The sequence below is a fragment of the Mya arenaria genome, chromosome 5 (assembly GCF_026914265.1).
Source record: "Mya arenaria isolate MELC-2E11 chromosome 5, ASM2691426v1".
In the NCBI taxonomy this organism is placed as follows: Eukaryota; Metazoa; Mollusca; class Bivalvia; order Myida; family Myidae; genus Mya; species Mya arenaria.
This window is the reverse complement of record NC_069126.1, coordinates 56,473,423-56,491,984: the sequence shown is the minus strand read 5'-3', so window position 1 is coordinate 56,491,984 and position 18,562 is coordinate 56,473,423. Positions and strand designations below refer to the sequence as shown.

The 18,562-nt window shown below is 35.9% G+C and overlaps 1 protein-coding gene and 6 non-coding genes across 7 annotated transcripts; all 7 read right to left on the bottom strand.

Moving 5' to 3' along the window:
- Positions 1 to 3,033: 3,033 nt before the first annotated feature.
- Positions 3,034 to 15,463, bottom strand: LOC128236082 (nascent polypeptide-associated complex subunit alpha-like). Its single transcript, XM_052950929.1, has 7 exons — positions 15,397 to 15,463; positions 14,733 to 14,872; positions 13,353 to 13,446; positions 11,331 to 11,461; positions 10,894 to 11,028; positions 4,218 to 4,340; positions 3,034 to 3,144 (listed from the first exon to the last, which is right to left on the bottom strand). Exons 2-7 carry the CDS (start codon positions 14,859 to 14,861, stop codon positions 3,130 to 3,132), a joined length of 627 nt encoding a protein of 208 aa, XP_052806889.1. The 5' UTR covers positions 14,862 to 14,872; positions 15,397 to 15,463; the 3' UTR covers positions 3,034 to 3,129.
- On the bottom strand, positions 4,515 to 4,605 carry LOC128236327 (small nucleolar SNORD12/SNORD106). The gene has a single exon (XR_008261326.1). It is a non-coding gene; the product is annotated as a small nucleolar SNORD12/SNORD106 (small nucleolar RNA).
- On the bottom strand, positions 4,898 to 4,987 carry LOC128236329 (small nucleolar SNORD12/SNORD106). Its single transcript, XR_008261328.1, has one exon. It is a non-coding gene; the product is annotated as a small nucleolar SNORD12/SNORD106 (small nucleolar RNA).
- Positions 6,299 to 6,388, bottom strand: LOC128236332 (small nucleolar SNORD12/SNORD106). Its single transcript, XR_008261331.1, has one exon. It is a non-coding gene; the product is annotated as a small nucleolar SNORD12/SNORD106 (small nucleolar RNA).
- On the bottom strand, positions 7,541 to 7,630 carry LOC128236331 (small nucleolar SNORD12/SNORD106). The gene has a single exon (XR_008261330.1). It is a non-coding gene; the product is annotated as a small nucleolar SNORD12/SNORD106 (small nucleolar RNA).
- Positions 10,365 to 10,454, bottom strand: LOC128236338 (small nucleolar SNORD12/SNORD106). Its single transcript, XR_008261337.1, has one exon. It is a non-coding gene; the product is annotated as a small nucleolar SNORD12/SNORD106 (small nucleolar RNA).
- On the bottom strand, positions 13,542 to 13,633 carry LOC128236325 (small nucleolar SNORD12/SNORD106). Its single transcript, XR_008261325.1, has one exon. It is a non-coding gene; the product is annotated as a small nucleolar SNORD12/SNORD106 (small nucleolar RNA).
- Positions 15,464 to 18,562: the final 3,099 nt, after the last annotated feature.

Genomic DNA, 18,562 nt, shown 5'->3' with positions numbered 1-18,562 from the left:
GTTTTGGCGAAACATGCACGAATCACTGTTAGATTAGATTTCAGATACATGATGTGCTGAGATATTAACATAATTGTATTCACATGGAACATTTTAACCAGAATGTTTTAGTCTAATAATAAAGGGCCATTATTTGCAAAATACAGTTATCTAACTTGGTTATTCAATTACGTTGGGTGGTTGAATACCATTGTTTAAAGTCTCAATGCAATACGTCAAGTAATTGCTGAGATATCCTATGTGTGCTAACATGCATAATAAAGGGGCAAAAATTATATAATATGAAAGATAGAGTTATCTTACTTGATTAAAGAAGGTTAAATGGTTGGAAGCATGTGTGTAAAGTTTCAATGCAATACATAGTGGATTTGCTGAGGTATGAACTTAAAAGTGGTAACAAGCAAAACCTTAACCAGAATTTCTATGTCTAAAAAAGGGGCCATTTTTTAATATAATGCAAACTAGAGATATCTAACTTGGTTAAGTAAGTAGGTTGGATGATTGAGTACCATTGTAGTCTTAATGCAATACCTCAAGTAGTTGTTGAGATATTAAACTTTGTGTGCTTGCACGCAAAACCTTAACCAGAATATATTAGTTGAATACTCAAGGGCAATTATTTACATTAAATGCAAAATAATTACTTGGTTAATTAAGTAGGTTGCATTGTTGAGTGCCATTGTATAAAGTCTTAATACAATACCTCAAGTAGTTGCTGAGATATTAACCTGTGTGTGCTTGAGCGCAAACCTTAACCAGAATTTTAAGTCGAATAATCAAGAGCAATAATTTGCATTAAATGCAAACCAGAATTATCTAACTTGGTTAATTAAGTAGGTTGCATTGTTGAGTGCCATTTAATTAAGTCTTAATGCAATACCTCAAGTAGTTGCTGAGATATTAACCTGTGTGTGCTTGAGCGCAAAACCGTAACCAGAATTTTAAGTCGAAATGTCAATAGCAATAATTTGCATTAAATGCAAACCAGAGTTATCTAACTTGGTTAATCAGATGATTGTGAATTTTAAATGATTACATGATGTGATAGAATGAAGCAGTTGTATCCTGCTGATTTCGAAGGCAGCAGATTATCTGTGTTGATTTAGAGGCAGCGGAATACTACATTTTGTGGGGATTCGGAAGCAGCGGTATGCTGCAGATTGTGGGGATTAGGAAGCAGCAGAATGCTGTATATTGTGGGGATTAGGAAGCAGGGGAATGCTGCAGATTGTGGGGATTAGGAAGCAGGGGAATGCTGCAGATTGTGGGGATTAGGAAGCAGCGGAATGCCTTAGTTTGCAGGGGATTAGGAAGCAGCGGAATGCTGCAGATTGTAGGGATTATGAAGCAGCGGAATGCTGCAGGTTGTAGGGATTCGGAAGCAGGGGAATGCTGAAGATTGTGGGGATTCGGAAGCAGCGGAATGCTGCAGGTTGTAGGGATTCGGAAGCAGCGGAATGCTGAAGATTGTGGGGATTAGGAAGCTTGGGAATGCTAAAGATTGTGGGGATTCGGAAGCAGCGGAATGCTGCAGTTTGTGGGGATTTGGAAGCAAGGGCATGCTGCACATTGTGGGGATACGGAAGCAGTGGAATGCTGCAGACTGTTGGGATTCGGAAGCAGGGGAATGCTGCAGATTGTGCGGATTAGGAAGCAGCGGAATGCTGCAGATATTTTTGGGATTAGGAAGCAGGGGAATGCTGCAGACTGTGGGGATTCGGAAGCAGGGGAATGCTGCAGATTGTGGGGATTCGGAAGCAGCGGAATGCAGCAGACTTTTGGAGATTAGGAAGCAGGGGAATGCTGCAGATTGTGGGGATTAGGAAGCAGCGGAATGCTGCAGTTTGTGGGGATTAGGAAGCAGCGGAATGCTGCAGTTTGTGGGGATTAGGAAGCAGCGGAATGATGCAGTTTGTGGGGATTAGGAAGCAGGGGAATGCTGCAGATTGTGGGGATTAGGAAGCAGGGGAATGCTGCAGATTGTGGGGATTCGGAAGCAGGGGAATGCTGCAGATTGTGGGGATTCGGAAGCAGGGGAATGCTGCAGATTGTGGGGATTAGGAAGCAGCGGAATGCAGCAGTTTGTGGGGATTAGGAAGCAGCGGAATGCTGCAGATATTTTTGGGATTAGGAAGCAGGGGGAATGCTGCAGATTGTGGGGATTAGGAAGCAGCGGAATGCAGCAGACTTTTGGGGATTAGGAAGCAGGGGAATGCTGCAGTTTGTGGGGATTAGGAAGCAGCGGAATGCAGCAGACTTTTTGGGATTAGGAAGCAGGGGAATGCTGCAGATTGTGGTGATTAGGAAGCAGCGGAATGCTGCAGTTTGTGGGGATTAGGAAGCAGGGGAATGCTGCAGATTGTGGGGATTCGGAAGCAGCGGAATGCTGCAGACTGTGGATTCGGAAGCAGGGGAATGCTGCAGATTGTGGGGATTCGGAAGCAGCGGAATGCTGCAGATTTTTTGGGATTAAGAAGCAGGGGAATGCTGCAGACTGTGGGGATTAGGAAGCAGCGGAATGCTGCCGTTTGTGGGGATTAGGAAGCAGGGGAATGCCGCAGATTGTGGGGATTAGGAAGCAGCGGAATGCAGCAGATTGTGGGGATTAGGAAGCAGGGGAATGCTGCAGATTGTGGGGATTAGGAAGCAGGGGAATGCCGCAGATTGTGGGGATTAGGAAGCAGAGGAATGCTGCAAATTGTGGGAATTAGGAAGCAGCGGAATGCTGGTATATTTGACCATGAAATAATTGTTTTACTCACGATTTGAGTCAATATTTTAATGTTAAAGTAACAAATCTATGTAGTAAACGAGATATTACGTCTACTTATACTGGTTATTTCATCAGGATAGAATAATACTATTATACTGGTTATTTCATCAGGATAGAATAATACTATTTGTCTTCACAAGGTTTTGCATGAAATGGCCCAAAGATTACTGCATTGGGCACACCACAAGCTGTATCATATTTATAAGTTATCATTGTCAGATTGAATTTATCATAGCAAAATAATAAAGATAAAAACGACAAATAATTTTATAATTTATTTTGCTCAGGTGGCAACAATACAAAAGAAACACTCAGGCGGGCAGACAATCTCTCTCACACACACATACAGGAGCAGGTTACATCGTTAACTCCTGAAACAGGAATAATCACAAGTGTCAATTATGTCCAAACTAGATTGATGAGAAATCATTTAAATAAAATATTTTAAGTAAATGACCAAACATGTAGGGTTTTTACATCTAATGATCTTGTAAAATAATAAATCCAGAGCCAGTTACTTCGTTGTGTTATGGCAGTATAGTACTCATTTTAAAATAGATCGTATGGTCATTCCCCTTCAAGTTATTCACTTTAACTAAAGGAAACTGAACAAATACAGTAAAACTGTGATCGCTCGAGGTCGCAGGGGACCGAGCCTAAACCTCGAGGGAACCAGTGTTTCGAACGACCCAATTTTTTTATTCTCCAGTCTGTTATGAAATATATTTCAGTGTGTTTCAAGTATGAAGTAGTCTGTATACTAAGACACCAAATTACAATTTATATGTGTTGCGTTGTGGTAATTGCTCATGTTCAAAGGCTGTCGTTTACTATATGTATACTTAATATGAAATGTAAAAGAAATATCAATAAATCATTTTTTTTTACAAAATGGCCATATTGCAAAGCAAAATGACAAAAAGGAATTATTTTCAGAGATTCCGATGTTGGATCGATATGGAAGTGTTTATTCATATTTTTATTACTCATTTACATTTCTCACAATTAACTTCTCATCATTATCTTCTAAAATGCCTATATCAACTAATATTGGTCATGTGTTAAGTGTTAAACGGTTTTTCACACCTTATCAATTGCCTTTCAACTGTCATTGCATTTTTTACAACTTGCAAAAATTTTGATGCCTAGCAATTGTTGGTTTATTTTAGAACGAGCGTTCGGGAACAAGTGTGAAATTAAGACCTCGAGGGAGCCATATGGTTTAGTGCATGATTTTTGTACTTGGGACTGAGAATATTGCTTGACTCCTCGACATAATTAGGTTTCGATGCAGCATAAGTATATTTTTTATGAAAATAGAAGGAAAAAAGTTTGGGACCAAGCTCCGACCTCGAGGGAATGCCGGTTCTCCAATAACAGCTTGTTCGAACGACCGCAGTTTTACTGTACATGCATTGAATAAGTTAACAGTATATATACTCACCATAATAGCATTAACAATATCATTGTTGTTATTTTTGAGGGCTTTAACAGCAAGGCTGCGTTTAACATTGGCCTGGGACATGACCAGCTCAATATCCTTGGCTTCCACTCCACCCTCGTCAATCTGAAAGATGGAGATCAAAATGTGAGTGAACGAAAAAAAAACTCTTAGGACAGATATCCCTTAAAAATAAGATTTAGCTAAAGCATGTTATGATCCCTTCTTCAAGTCACAATTATCACAAACTTTTCAAAATAAATCTTAATTTTAAATTCACAAATCTTATGTCTATGCAAAGAGCTTGCATCAGATTAATTGGCTTGAAATAAAGACCAAATCAGCATTTGTCGATAAGACGGGGAAAGATAACTGTCATCACAACAAGCTCCTTACAATATAAAATAATTCATTCATTCAGCAAATGATTAATCACATTTTTCTTGCGTTTATGCTATATGAATGCAGTAGGGCATGCAAGCAAACTCCATGAAGCACATGAGCGTTTCTTGGTCAACTGCTTACTTGTTTTTTGTAATCATCAGTGGTAAAATGACATTGCACGTATCCAATTGGAGAGCATTATTGAAATTAACAATGACGTCACAATACCTTGCCTGTTATACAATATTAACATGTAGTAGTTTCTTTATAAACCAATATCAAGTGCAAAGTTTTAACATGAGCTTGCATCAGACAAATTGGCTTGAAATAAAGACCGAATCAGCATTTCTCGATAAGACGGGGAAAGATACTGTCATCATAACAAGCTCATTGCAAAACAAACAAAATAAGTCTAACTTTGGCAGACAAATTAAAGGAAAGAGACTGTTTTCAATGTGTTTTTATCTGGAAAAAATGAGGCCAGCCCCATTTACAACACAAAAAAAGTAAACATCTTTTACAAAGATCCACAGAAGATTATCATGCCAGTTTGACTCTGATTTCACAATTCTTCTTTTTACTCACAACCCCTCTTAAAATTATTCTTACCCAAGAGCTTTACAGGCCTTGCTTTGTTTGCTTGAAACATACAGGTATTACGGTAAATTCACAATAGTTGACTTTTCGTCACTTTTTTCACAATTCTCATCCACACTTCTCATCCAAGGAAAGTAAACCAACAAAACTGAATCTCATTCATTGAAGATGAGAAGACAAGCAATATGGAACATTTATTACTAGAGCTTGCGTCAGACAACTTGGCTTGAAATAAAGACCAAATCCGCATTTGTCGATAAGACGGGGAAAGATACTGTCATCATAACAAGCTCTTTACAATGAAATGAAATATAATTTATTAAAGGTAAGATGATTTCTATATGCCTAATTGAACATTTAACCTCAATAATTCAGAAACCTGCCAATTTCCTTTTTCTTTAGTAGAACTTCCCTTTCACTTGAATGCTTAACAATAATTCATATATAACTTCAAAATTACACTAGAAGTAAACTGTTATAGAATTGATAGAACATTTAAAAGATGACCATGTGTTCTAGATATGTTAGTGTGAAGTTAAACATACCATCCTGTTAAAATACAGGGACATGTAGTTGCTTTTTATCTTTCTATATCATACACATTGATCAGAATCCATGTACTTAAAAAAGTTTTAACATGAACTTGCGTCAGACAAATTGGCTTGAAATAAAGACCAAATCAGCATTTCTCGATAAGACGGGGAAAGATACTGTCATCATAACAAGCTCACTGCAAAATAATACGTTTAACTTTGGCAGACATTTGGGGAGCCATAGTTTTCATTTCTTATTTTTTTTACTGCAAGCGAGGCCCTACACAAACAATTCACAATCCAAAAAAGTATACTTCTTTCACTTAATACTGCAAAAGATTCTCATACCAGTTTGAACTCAAATTTCAATCGTTTTTTTTTTTTTACTCACAACTAGTAAAGCATCTTACAAGACTTCAAAGCCAGGAGCTTAACTGGCCTTTGCTTTTTTTTCTTTCACATATACTATGGTAATTTTTAGGCCTTTTGTCACTATGCCAAAAGAATATGAATCTAATTCCTTGAAGAATTCAAGATGATCAGTGAAACAATTTTGAACAGTTTTAACATGAGCTTGCATCAGACAATTTGGCTTGAAATAAAGACCAAATCAGCATTTGTCGATAAGACGGGGAAAGATACTGTCATCATGACAAGCTCCTTAAAAATATTATCATTTATTATCCAAAGATATCTCATAAGAGTCTATACACAGAACTGCCCATTTTACCTGCAATAACTTAGGAACTTGACAACATTTTCTTTCATAACATTTCACTTTCACTTGAATGCTGTGCAATAAATTATTATACATTTTGCTAGTAAACATTAAATATATGCATTGAATAAACTGTTCTACAATTGAGACGATTTCAAGTGATTTAAAAGGTGACCATGTGTTCTATCTCATGGACATGTTACTCTGAAGTACAGGGATGTGATTGACCTGGCAGCTGGAGGGCTGAAACATTTTCAGCCATGGGTTATATGGGGCGCTCTTGGGGGTCAAAAGCACAGTGCTGTAGAAAAAAAATGGCTTTTTGAAGCTCTTTTAAGGGCTCTCCTAACTACAAATTTGAAGCCAACTGGTATATTAGCTTAAACAACTGAAAGCAACCAAAAGTTTGTTTCTTTTTGTGTTGTTGTTTTTTTTTTTTTTTGGGGGGGGGGGGGGGGGGGGGGGGGGCTCTGGGGCAATTAGATCTGCGGAATTCCGCGAATCTGCGGACAAATCACATCACTGAAGTATCATGTGGTCATACAGTCCTGTAAAAAATACATGCAGTAGGCTTGACCTTCTTGTATCAAAAGAAATTATCAGAATCCATCTACTTTAACAGTTTTAACATGAACTTGCATCAGACTAATTGGCTTGATATAAAGACCAAATCAGCATTTCTCGATAAGACGGGGAAAGATACTGTCATCATAACAAGCTCATTGCAATTTAAAATTAGTATAACTTTGACATACAATTTAAAGGAAATAGACAGATTTCAAATGTTGTTTAAACTGCAAACGAGGCCGAAACCCTAACCAATGACGATTCAAAAAGGTTAATTCTTTCACAAAAATCCGCAGAAGATTCTCTTAACAGTTACTCAAATTTGTCAAATCTTTCTCTTCATTTGCATCTAGTACAGCCCTGTGATAATCTTCAAACCCAAAAGCTCAACAGGCCTTTGCTTGGTGTAAAACATACTCTGGTAAATTTTATGCTTTTGGTCACTATTTTTTCCAATTTAAAGCCCTGACACAGCGAGTATGAATCTAATTCATTCAAGATGACCAGCAATTTGGAACATTTTAATAGAGCTTGCATCAGACAAATTGGCTTGAAATAAAGACCGAATCAGCATTTCTCGATAAGACGGGGAAAGATACTGTCATCATAACAAGCTCATTGCAAAACAAACAAAATAAGTCTAACTTTGGCAGACAAATTAAAGAAAAGAGACTGTTTTCAATGTGTTTTTATCTGGAAAAAATGAGGCCAGCCCCATTTACAACACAAAAAAAGTAAACATCTTTTACAAAGATCCACAGAAGATTATCATGCCAGTTTGACTCTGATTTCACAATTCTTCTTTTTACTCACAACCCCTCTTAAAATTATTCTTACCCAAGAGCTTTACAGGCCTTGCTTTGTTTGCTTGAAACATACAGGTATTACGGTAAATTCACAATAGTTGGCTTTTCGTCACTTTTTTCACAATTCTCATCCACACTTCTCATCCAAGGAAAGTAAACCAACAAAACTGAATCTCATTCATTGAAGATGAGAAGACAAGCAATATGGAACATTTATTACTAGAGCTTGCGTCAGACAACTTGGCTTGAAATAAAGACCAAATCCGCATTTGTCGATAAGACGGGGAAAGATACTGTCATCATAACAAGCTCTTTACAATGAAATGAAATATAATTTATTAAAGGTAAGATGATTTCTATATGCCTAATTGAACATTTAACCTCAATAATTCAGAAACCTGCCAATTTCCTTTTTCTTTAGTAGAACTTCCCTTTCACTTGAATGCTTAACAATAATTCATATATAACTTCAAAATTACACTAGAAGTAAACTGTTATAGAATTGATAGAACATTTAAAAGATGACCATGTGTTCTAGATATGTTAGTGTGAAGTTAAACATACCATCCTGTTAAAATACAGGGACATGTAGTTGCTTTTTATCTTTCTATATCATACACATTGATCAGAATCCATGTACTTAAAAAAGTTTTAACATGAACTTGCGTCAGACAAATTGGCTTGAAATAAAGACCAAATCAGCATTTCTCGATAAGACGGGGAAAGATATTGTCATCATAACAAGCTCATTGCAATATAAAATTAGTATAACTTTGGCATACAATTTAAAGGAAATAGACAGATTTCAAATGATTTTTTAAACTGCAAATGAGGCCCAAACCCTAACCATTCATGATCCAACAAGAGCTGTCACAGTATGTGACGAATGCCCCTGATTGTGACATTGACCTATGAACAAGGTCAGTACATGAAAAGTTGATCTTGCCTTTACATGTCAAATACATATGGCAAGTTATTTTAAATTGCCTCTAAACATAAAAAAATACCACCCATAGTGGACAACCGACTCTGTTATGTCCTTATATATGCAGCATTCCATTGTGAATAAACACCCAAGTGTGACCTTGACCTTTGAGATAGGGACACGGGTCTGTCATGCGACACATCGTCTTGGTATGTGGAACACATGTGGTAAGTTATTTTAAAATCTGTCCATACAAGGGAAAGTTACAGCCCAAACACGACAACTTATACTCTATGTCCTTATATGCAGCACTCCATTGTGAATAAACACCTAAGTGTGACCTTGACCTTAGAGGTAGGGACACGGGTCTTGCACGTGACACGCCATCTTGGTATGTGAAACACATGTGGCAAGTTATTTTATAATCTGTCCATACAAGGGAAAGTTACAGCCCAGACACGACAACCTATACTCTATGTCCTTATATACAGCACTCCATTGTGAATAAACACTAAGTGTGACCTTGACCTAAGAGGTAGGGACACGGGTCGTTCACGCGACATGTTGTCTTGGTATGTGGAACACATGTGGAAAGTTATTTTAAAATCTGTCCATACAAGGGAGTTACAGCCCGGACACGACAACCTATACTCTATGTCCTATATGCAGCACTCCATTGTGAATAAAGACCAAGTGTGACCTTGACCTTTGAGGTAGGGACACGGGTCTTGCACGCGACACGTCGTCTTGCTAATTGGAACACATGTGGCAAGTTATTTTAAAATCTGTCCATACATGGGAAAGTTACAGCCCGGACTTGACAACCTATACTCTATGCCCTTATATGCAGCACTCCATTGTGAATAAACACTAAGTGTGACCTTGACCTTTGAGGTAGGGACACGGGTCTTGCACGCGACACGTCGTCTTGGTATGTGGAACACATGTGGCAAGTTATTTTAAAATCTGTCCATACAAGGGAGTTACAGCCCGGACACGACAACCTATACTCTATGTCCTATATGCAGCACTCCATTGTGAATAAAGACCAAGTGTGACCTTGACCTTTGAGGTAGGGACACGGGTCTTGCACGCGACACGTCGTCTTGCTAATTGGAACACATGTGGCAAGTTATTTTAAAATCTGTCTATACATGGGAAAGTAACAGCCCGGACACGACAACTTATACTTTGTGTCCTATATGCAACATTGTGAATAAACATTGTGACCTTGACCTTAGAGGTAGGGGCACGGGTCTTGCACACGACAGGTCGTCTTGGCATGTGGAACACATGTGGCAAGTTACGAATGGACGGACGAACGGTGTGATTTTAATATGCCCACCTTCAGGGGCATAAAAAGGATACTTCTTTCACAAAAATCCGCAGAAGATTCTCTTAACAGTTACTCAAATTTGTCCAATCTTTCTCTTCATTTGCATCTAGTACAGCCTTGTGATATTCTTCAAACCCAAAAGCTCAACAGGCCTTTGCATTGTGTAAAACATACTCTGGTAAATTTTATGCTTTTGGTCACTATTTTTCCCAATTTAAAGCTGTGACAAAATGAGTATGAATCTAATTCATTCAAAATGACCAGCAATTTGGAACATTTTAATAGAGCTTGCATCAGACAAATTGGCTTGAAATAAAGACCAAATCAGCATTTGTCGATAAGACGGGGAAAGATATTGTCATCATAGCAAGCTCTAAAAGAGAAGTTTTACCTTATAATAATTTTTTATTGGATTTATTTCTTTTGTTGGCATTCATTAGATAATCTTTAAAAGGCAGACCTATATATTAGCCAGACCAATAGCCAATTCATGTCACTTTAAGAAAAAATAATCTCTGTGGTCTATTTAGAACCCATACAGATGCAAAGTGAAACTGTTAAAGCTTAAGTGGAAATGGCTATGATTTGTTTAATAATTAGAATTTTAATTAATGGACTGAAGTGTTCTCATTATGGTTGTAAGTAGCAAAATATATGCAACAAGTAGACAAAATGTGGGGACCTCCTCCATCACATCATTGGACAGAAGAAGAGTAAGTGGGCAGCCCAACACTTATTTCTGGGACATTTTAAAACCCCTGCAGACTTAAGTACAATTTTGCACTTTTTTCTTCAAATAACAGACAAGCTCACCTCATCTTCCTCTTCTGACTCCTCCTGTATGGGCGCCGAGACGGTGCTGGGAAGATCTCCGAGCCCACCAGTGTTCTCTGGACGCTTGAAGTTCTCTGCTGCAACCATCTGGGCTTGCTGGCTCAGATCTTCAATCTGTAATGCAGTAGATCAGGAGATATACGAAACCACTTACAGGCCAATCTTGCAAGGTTTTTGCTAATCTTGCAAGGTTTTTGCTTAACTAAACATCACTTATGACTTCTGCCAAGTGAGAAATAAAGGGTAGAGCTACATAAGGAGAGAGATAAAGAGAACCAACATTACATAGAAACTGCCATATATATTTTTAAACACAGTAATTTATTTAGTTTAAATTTATTTTATTTTCCACTTTTCATTTCTGCAATGCTACTTTTTTTTTATATTCCTAACCGACTTTGAATGTCAGTACCCACCTTGGCTTCACCAAAGACAATGTATGTGTCAGACGCTGGGCTTTTGTACACGTCTGGTCGTCCTATCACGAACAGGATGTTCTTGGATTTCCTGATCGTCACCCGTGTGACACCAGTCACCTGCTTCAAGCCTGAAAATGAATCGATACACAATAAGCTAAGCACCCTGTTAACAAACAAAATTTATCCCTAAAAATCCACAGATTGTATTTTAGATCTAAAATAAGTCATTTCAAATAATTCAGCTTTATTTTTTTTTTACTTTAGGTTTGGGTTACCAGACTCGACCTACAAAATACGGTTTTTAAGTCAGTGTTTTTTTCCTTTAATTATTTATACAGAAGATAACTTGAACGCCATTACCCAATAATGACACATCATTCTTACATGAAACCTTACAAAACATACAAAAGACCAGCTGTTTTTGAAAAAGATGTAACCCTAACCAAACCATTTTTTTTTGCCTTACTAATGACTGTCAAGGTACACAAAATAAACTTCAAGTAGATATCAAATTGATCAAGTTTGCTTCAGAATTTTGGCTTGAAAAGATTTCCCAGTCGTCATTTGTCGATAAGACGGGGAAAGATGATGTCATCATAGCAAACTTTCACAAGATGATAACCAGAACAGTGAATGACCACTGCATACAGAACAGGGAATGACCACTGCATACAGAACTGTGATCAACCATTGTATACAGAATGGATCAACCACTGCATACAAAACTGTGATCAAACATTGCATACAGAACTGTGATCAACCATTGCATACAAAACAATGATCAACCATTGCAAACAGAATAGTGATCAACCACTGCATACAGAATGGTGATCAACCACTGCATACAGAATGGTGATTAACCACTGCATACAGAATGGTGATTAACCACTGCATACAGAATGGTGATCAACCACTGCATACAGAATGGTGATCAACCACTGCATACAGAATGGTGATTAACCACTGCATACAGAACTGTGATCAACCATTGCATACAGAATGGTGATCAACCACTGCATACAGAACGGTCAACAACCATTGCATATAGAAAAGTGAATTACCATTTCATACAGAAGGGAGATCAACTATTGCATAAAGAATGGTTTCCCAAAGTAGTCATTAAGTTAAACTGCTTAATTGAACGTACTACTCAATCTACTTGCAGCTTAGTTTAAACAGAAGATTTGTGACATTTGAAAACTGTCCATATACATCTGAGGTTGTTTTCGATGGAAAATGGCAGAGGTGTTCCTAATGAGAAAATATTGGCCTAGAAAGACTTGCCAATCATCATTTTTAATAACATTAAGGAAGATCCAAGCATCACCGCTTTAAAGATGCACACATGTACAGAGATTATTAACTATCCCTGTGATCAACCACTTTCGACTCAAAACATTATTTGAAGCTCGACATCACAATTGAAATCTTTGCATTAACTTACCTGCTTTAAATGAATGTGATCCGTTAGCATTTAATGACAATAAGTAGTTAACAAAACTATCGGGAATATTAATTAGAGATCTCTGCTCAAAGTTTTGGCCTGAGTAAGAAATTTCAATCGTCATTTTTCGACAAGACGGGGAAAGACAATATCATAGCAAGAGATGAAACAATTCAATACCTATAAAACCTGTTTCTCCATTTAAAAAAAATCAAAAGCTTCAATCATAAATGACTATATGTGAATTATATGTGATATATTGCAAGCTGGCTCAGACATTTTTTGGCTTGAACACAAATTTCCATTCGTCATTTGTCGATAAGACGGGGAAAGATTGCATCATCATAGCCATACACAAGATCAAAAAGCTAACATATCAAAAACAGGCCAAGTTTGATGGACACTGTCATTTATGCTCAACTAATTTAACTTGTCATTTTATTTAGAATTCTTAACACCATCCAAGATCAAGGAAATTCTTTGAACAGCACCTTCCAAGTATAAAATTGCACAATTATTTAAATTTAGTGAAAGGACCCTAAAATCCCCAAGTTGCACCACTAAACCGTGCATACCAAGTTTTGACATCGCCTTCCTGGCTTTCTTCTCGCTGCGACTCTGTTTGGCTTTGCTCACCAGCTCTTCCTGGATTCCTGCAGCCTCTGCAACCTACAGGAGTAAGGATAAGGTATTCAGGACATTTAAATTTTAAAAAAGCTGTTAAAGAAAATCTGGAGTAAAATAGGGTGTAAAAACACTTCAAGATGCTTGCATCAGACAATATTGGCTTAAAAACACATTTCACATCGTCATATGTCGATAGGACGGGGAAAGATAATGTCATCATTGCAAGCTTCGATTGAAACATTCACAGGTGTCCGTAACATGATTTGGACACTTAACTATTTCCATTCAGTGATTTGATACTGTTTGAAAGTAAATTATGACATTTAAATGATTTTCTAGGAGTTTCACTTCAAATAATTATATATATATATATATATATATATGTATTTAAGATAAACATGCAGTGTTCTCAATAAGAACTGGCTGCCGGCCAAAATGGACGGTTCAAATTGCAATTGGGCTGGTTCTAATTTGGAAAACTACATGAACTTTAAGTAGAACAAGTAGAAGCCGGTCAGTTACTTTACTATTTGAGACGGTCCAACAAAAACTTATTGAGAACCTAGTCTAAAATAATAGACGTGTTATACGGGATTCTTCCAATCCCTAACGTCTAAACGGGAATGTGCAAAAAAACGGGGGTGTTTTAAAAATATTGAAATTGTTTTAAGTGAAGTATTTTATGGTTGAAATTGATCATAAAGAGTTATATTCATATTTTACCATGTAAGTGAAATGTTATTTTCCACTAAACAAGCATTTAATGCATTAAAACAAGTTGTTTACATTTCCAATAAAACGAAAGTTGACTGACACAAAAACAATTAGGCGAAGGGGAACAACTCGATACAATCGTAATAACTTGGCCTCCTCCAACAAAGCTTCGAGATAGACCTCGTTATACAATCGTAACAACTCGGCCATGGCCGAAATGTTCCCAGCGATTTAAAACTGTGCCCTGAAGCCTTGCAGGTGCCCTTCATGTATATATCGTTATGTTTTGACAGAATGAAATGAAAAAGCCGTCAAACTCATAATTATAAGTTGGATATTTATTTTTTTGTGTACGGAACTAATATAAAATAACATTATCTGGTAATATTTCTTGTTTTTATGATATTTCATATACTCTATATGCTTTAACCCGGAATCCTGATCGGAACAACTACCCACTTTTGATACTAAACAATTTGTACGTGAAGGATTTGCCATATCAAAAATCTAAAAAAAATCCGCCAACGTACAATTATTTGGACTAATTGAGAACCCTGACATGTCCAGAAATCCCCCAAACCACAACACATGAATCTGATGGAGAACATTCAGACCTTGCTCTGCTGGGCAACATCCCCGTCTTCAAGATCAGGCATGGAGTCGTCACTCTCAGACTCGGTCCCAGACCCAGAGTCGTCCTTGACATCCTCTACAACTGGTTTCTCCACAGCGTCTGTTGGCATGGTTGTTTTGTCTGAAGTTTGCAAACAAGCATATTGTGATTTAACATTCATTTCATGTACATATCGAATTAATTGGGATAATTCCCTGCGACCTGCAGGTTGGTAAAGTTCCCTACTGTGAAGTACTTCTGATCGCGCTCAGGGATCCGTTTATGGTAGTGCAATTCTAGGCAAATCGTTATTTTACCACCATTCACCTTTTTTGCCATCGGAGCTAAATGCACCTTTCAATTATTGTGTTAATTATGATCGTGTTCGTTATCCATTATTACTGAACGCAATTTTCGTAAAATTTATTAAACTATCTTGCACTACATTAAACGACCAAAATGTTCACTGGTTTTCGCTCGGGAACAATACACCGCATATTTGTCCGAATTCGCCCAATGTACACAAGCCAATCATTCTATCACTAAACAATTTAAATGAAAAATAATAACTATAGAAGATGAGTGCAAATACTTATCACTACAAAAAGTACATCTTCTTCTAAACTAGGGTTCTAAATAAAAAGGATTACAAGGATTTTTCTTACATGGTATGGAAACAGCGCACAGTCTATTTCTAGCAATGTCCGAAAAGGAACTTCCGGTTGTGCGGGTACAGGGTGATACAGGAATACAGTTGATTTCACGTACTCAGAACTCATTCATTTTAATTAATACTTATTATTTTTTGTATACATATTGGAAAGTGCCTCATGAAGGGTTTATATTTCAAATGTTTTTTTGAAATTTGTCAAAAAATGAAGAAGTAAGAGCAATTTTTCAAAAAATTGATCGGAAATCGAAGTGATATCCAGTTTTCGAGAAGTGAAATTCATTCAATATAATAAAAAGATAAATTTTATTGTTTACATATTGTTTCCAAGTTTCCAAGTTTATTTTAACATCAGTCATGTCATAAGTACATGACAAAAAGAGCATGAGTACATATACAATACAACATAATGAGGCATTACAAAATATATTCCAGACATAATAATACAGATTTTCTAAATGTGAATATTGTTTATACTATTGAAACTTTAATATCAAACATATATAAATATATGTGGAGGAGAACATAGTGTAACATTCTTATACTAAATTTGTTAACAATACACTTGAGGAATTTACATAATTTTATGAATTTTATATCATCATTGGGATTGATATTATAATATCCTTAAATTTCAAAACATTAGGATATCGGTATAATTGTCTGTCAATAAATCTTATTCTATATTCGGCAAAATAGCTACATTCCAATAAATAATGAAATTCATCACCAATCTGTTTTTATCACGAAGTTCGCATTTTCTATCATTCAGTTCTATATTGTTCCAGCTTCCTACTTCAATTGGTAGTCTATTATTTCTTGTTCTGAATTTTACTAAATATTTCAAAAACTTAGCAGGTGTTTTAACTAAATATTCTTCGAATTCAAAATTCTCTTTAAACAGTCTATAGCTATAACATTTTCTTGACGTATGTAAAGTAGAATACCACTCGTTTTTGAATAGATCGGATAATTTCATGTGAACGGACCTTTTAAGCCATAATGTGTTTGGGAACTCATGGCTTTCCCAAATATTATTCATACCACATTTAATGAATATATTTCGTATATGTTTTATCCATTGAAATTCATTGTTTCTAATTCTATTGTCATACATATATCTACTAAGCATAACATAATAAACAGATACTGGAAGTTTTGTACAGTGTGGGACTATAAGCATTGACCAATAACTGATCATTTGAGTATCAATATCTATTTGCAATGGCTTTACACCGGTTTCGCCATATACCATACAGTTTGGTGTACTGCTTTTAATGTTTAGTACATACTTCAAAAAATTCAACTGTATTTTTTCTAAAATATGATTATTTCCGTAGCCCCACACTTCACATCCATATAATAAAATTGGTTTTACAATTTTCTTAAACAAATCAATCTGTAGGTCAATAGATAGACATAATGTTTTTGCTTTTTTAATAGACTAAACATGGCATTTGTTGCTTGCTTTGCAATATGTTCTTTAGCTTTGCAAAATGAACCACTTCTACCAAATATCACTCCTAGATATTTATATTCAGACACTACATCAATATTAGCATTACAAAGAGTGAACTCGTATCTAGGCAATCTATCTCTGGAAAAAATAAGAATTTTGGTTTTTGACGTATTGACTGTGAGTCTATTTTCGTTAAAATAATTTCCATAGACATGTAAAGCATTTTGTAAATCGTTAGTACTTTCAGATATAATAATTGTATCGTCAGCATACACCAGTACAAACAATTTTAAGAAATCTATTAATCTTTGATCACCGTCGTGTTTTGTAATAATCAAGCCATTTACAACTGATAATCAATAAACATTTTTAATACGAACATATTATCAACTGTCGACAACGTAGGTCTGAAACTAGCTTGAAATTTACCTATCAGATCATGTTTTTCAACAAATTTCAAAAGTCTATTATTAAGTATCAATGTAAATAACTTCCCGAAGCAACTAAGCAGCGTTATTGGGCGATAATTGGCCGGGTCAGACACGTCTCCTTTATGCTTATATATATGAATAATTATACCAAACTTCAAACTTCAAAGTTTATTGACAAATCGGCATATAACAATACCTTTGGCCATTAAACATATTTAACATTGTACAGACGGCCGAATGATATTTTTTACAACACAATTACATATATAGTTATAAGGAGTATATGTTTTTAAAGAACATATAGATAGATATTAAGCAAAAGTTAAGAAGCAGGTATATTATTAAGCTGTTCTTGTCTATTTAGCATAGCATGATGAATATATTTAGAAACATTTCTAATTGTTTTTGGTTTTTCACACGACATTAACTTAATAAACTTTTGTATAGTCGGGAATGCTACATTTATACAATATTTTAGTCTTAAATTACGATAAAGTGGGCAGCATAAAATAAAATGGTATTCGGATTCTACTACTCTAAATTACAACATTTACAAAGTCTAGCATTTCTATCAATATTTAGATATCTGCCCGTTTCAATTTCCAATGAGTGAGAACACAAACGTAATTTCGACATTTCTTTTCTAATATAATCATTATTAATAACATCAATATATTTTTCAAATTTAAGCTCACTTTTAAATAGTCTATAAAAATCTAGTTTTGACTGGCTAGCTACAGTTGTGTTCCACTCCTGTTTATACTGGTCATACAATCTTTGTTTGAACAGAGGTAAGTAATTAACATCATTATTGAAAGCTGTGAAGGTATCACTGAATCCCATGTTGTCTAACAATGTTTTTAAAGCAAAAGCCCAAGAATTATTTCTATTTAAGTGTACAACTTGTAACTGTTCTGAATAAAACATATATATAGGGTTATCAGTATTTTTCATTATTTTTAACCAATACCTTAGTGCACGTTCCTTACATTTAACAAACAATGGATATCTACCCAGTTCTCCAAGAACTGCTGCACTAGAAGTCTGAGGTTTGACACCCAGCAGGTGTTTGCAAAATTTAAGATGTAATCTATCAACTTCTTTATAATTATAAATGCCCCATATTTCAGAGCCATACATCAGAATGGGGGAAATGAGTGAATCAAATAGTTTTAGTTTAGATTTAACATCCAGATGAACTTTGCTAAATATAGACAATAGACTATGATAGGCTTTGAGTGCTTGTTCATGCAATGTTTGTACAACATATT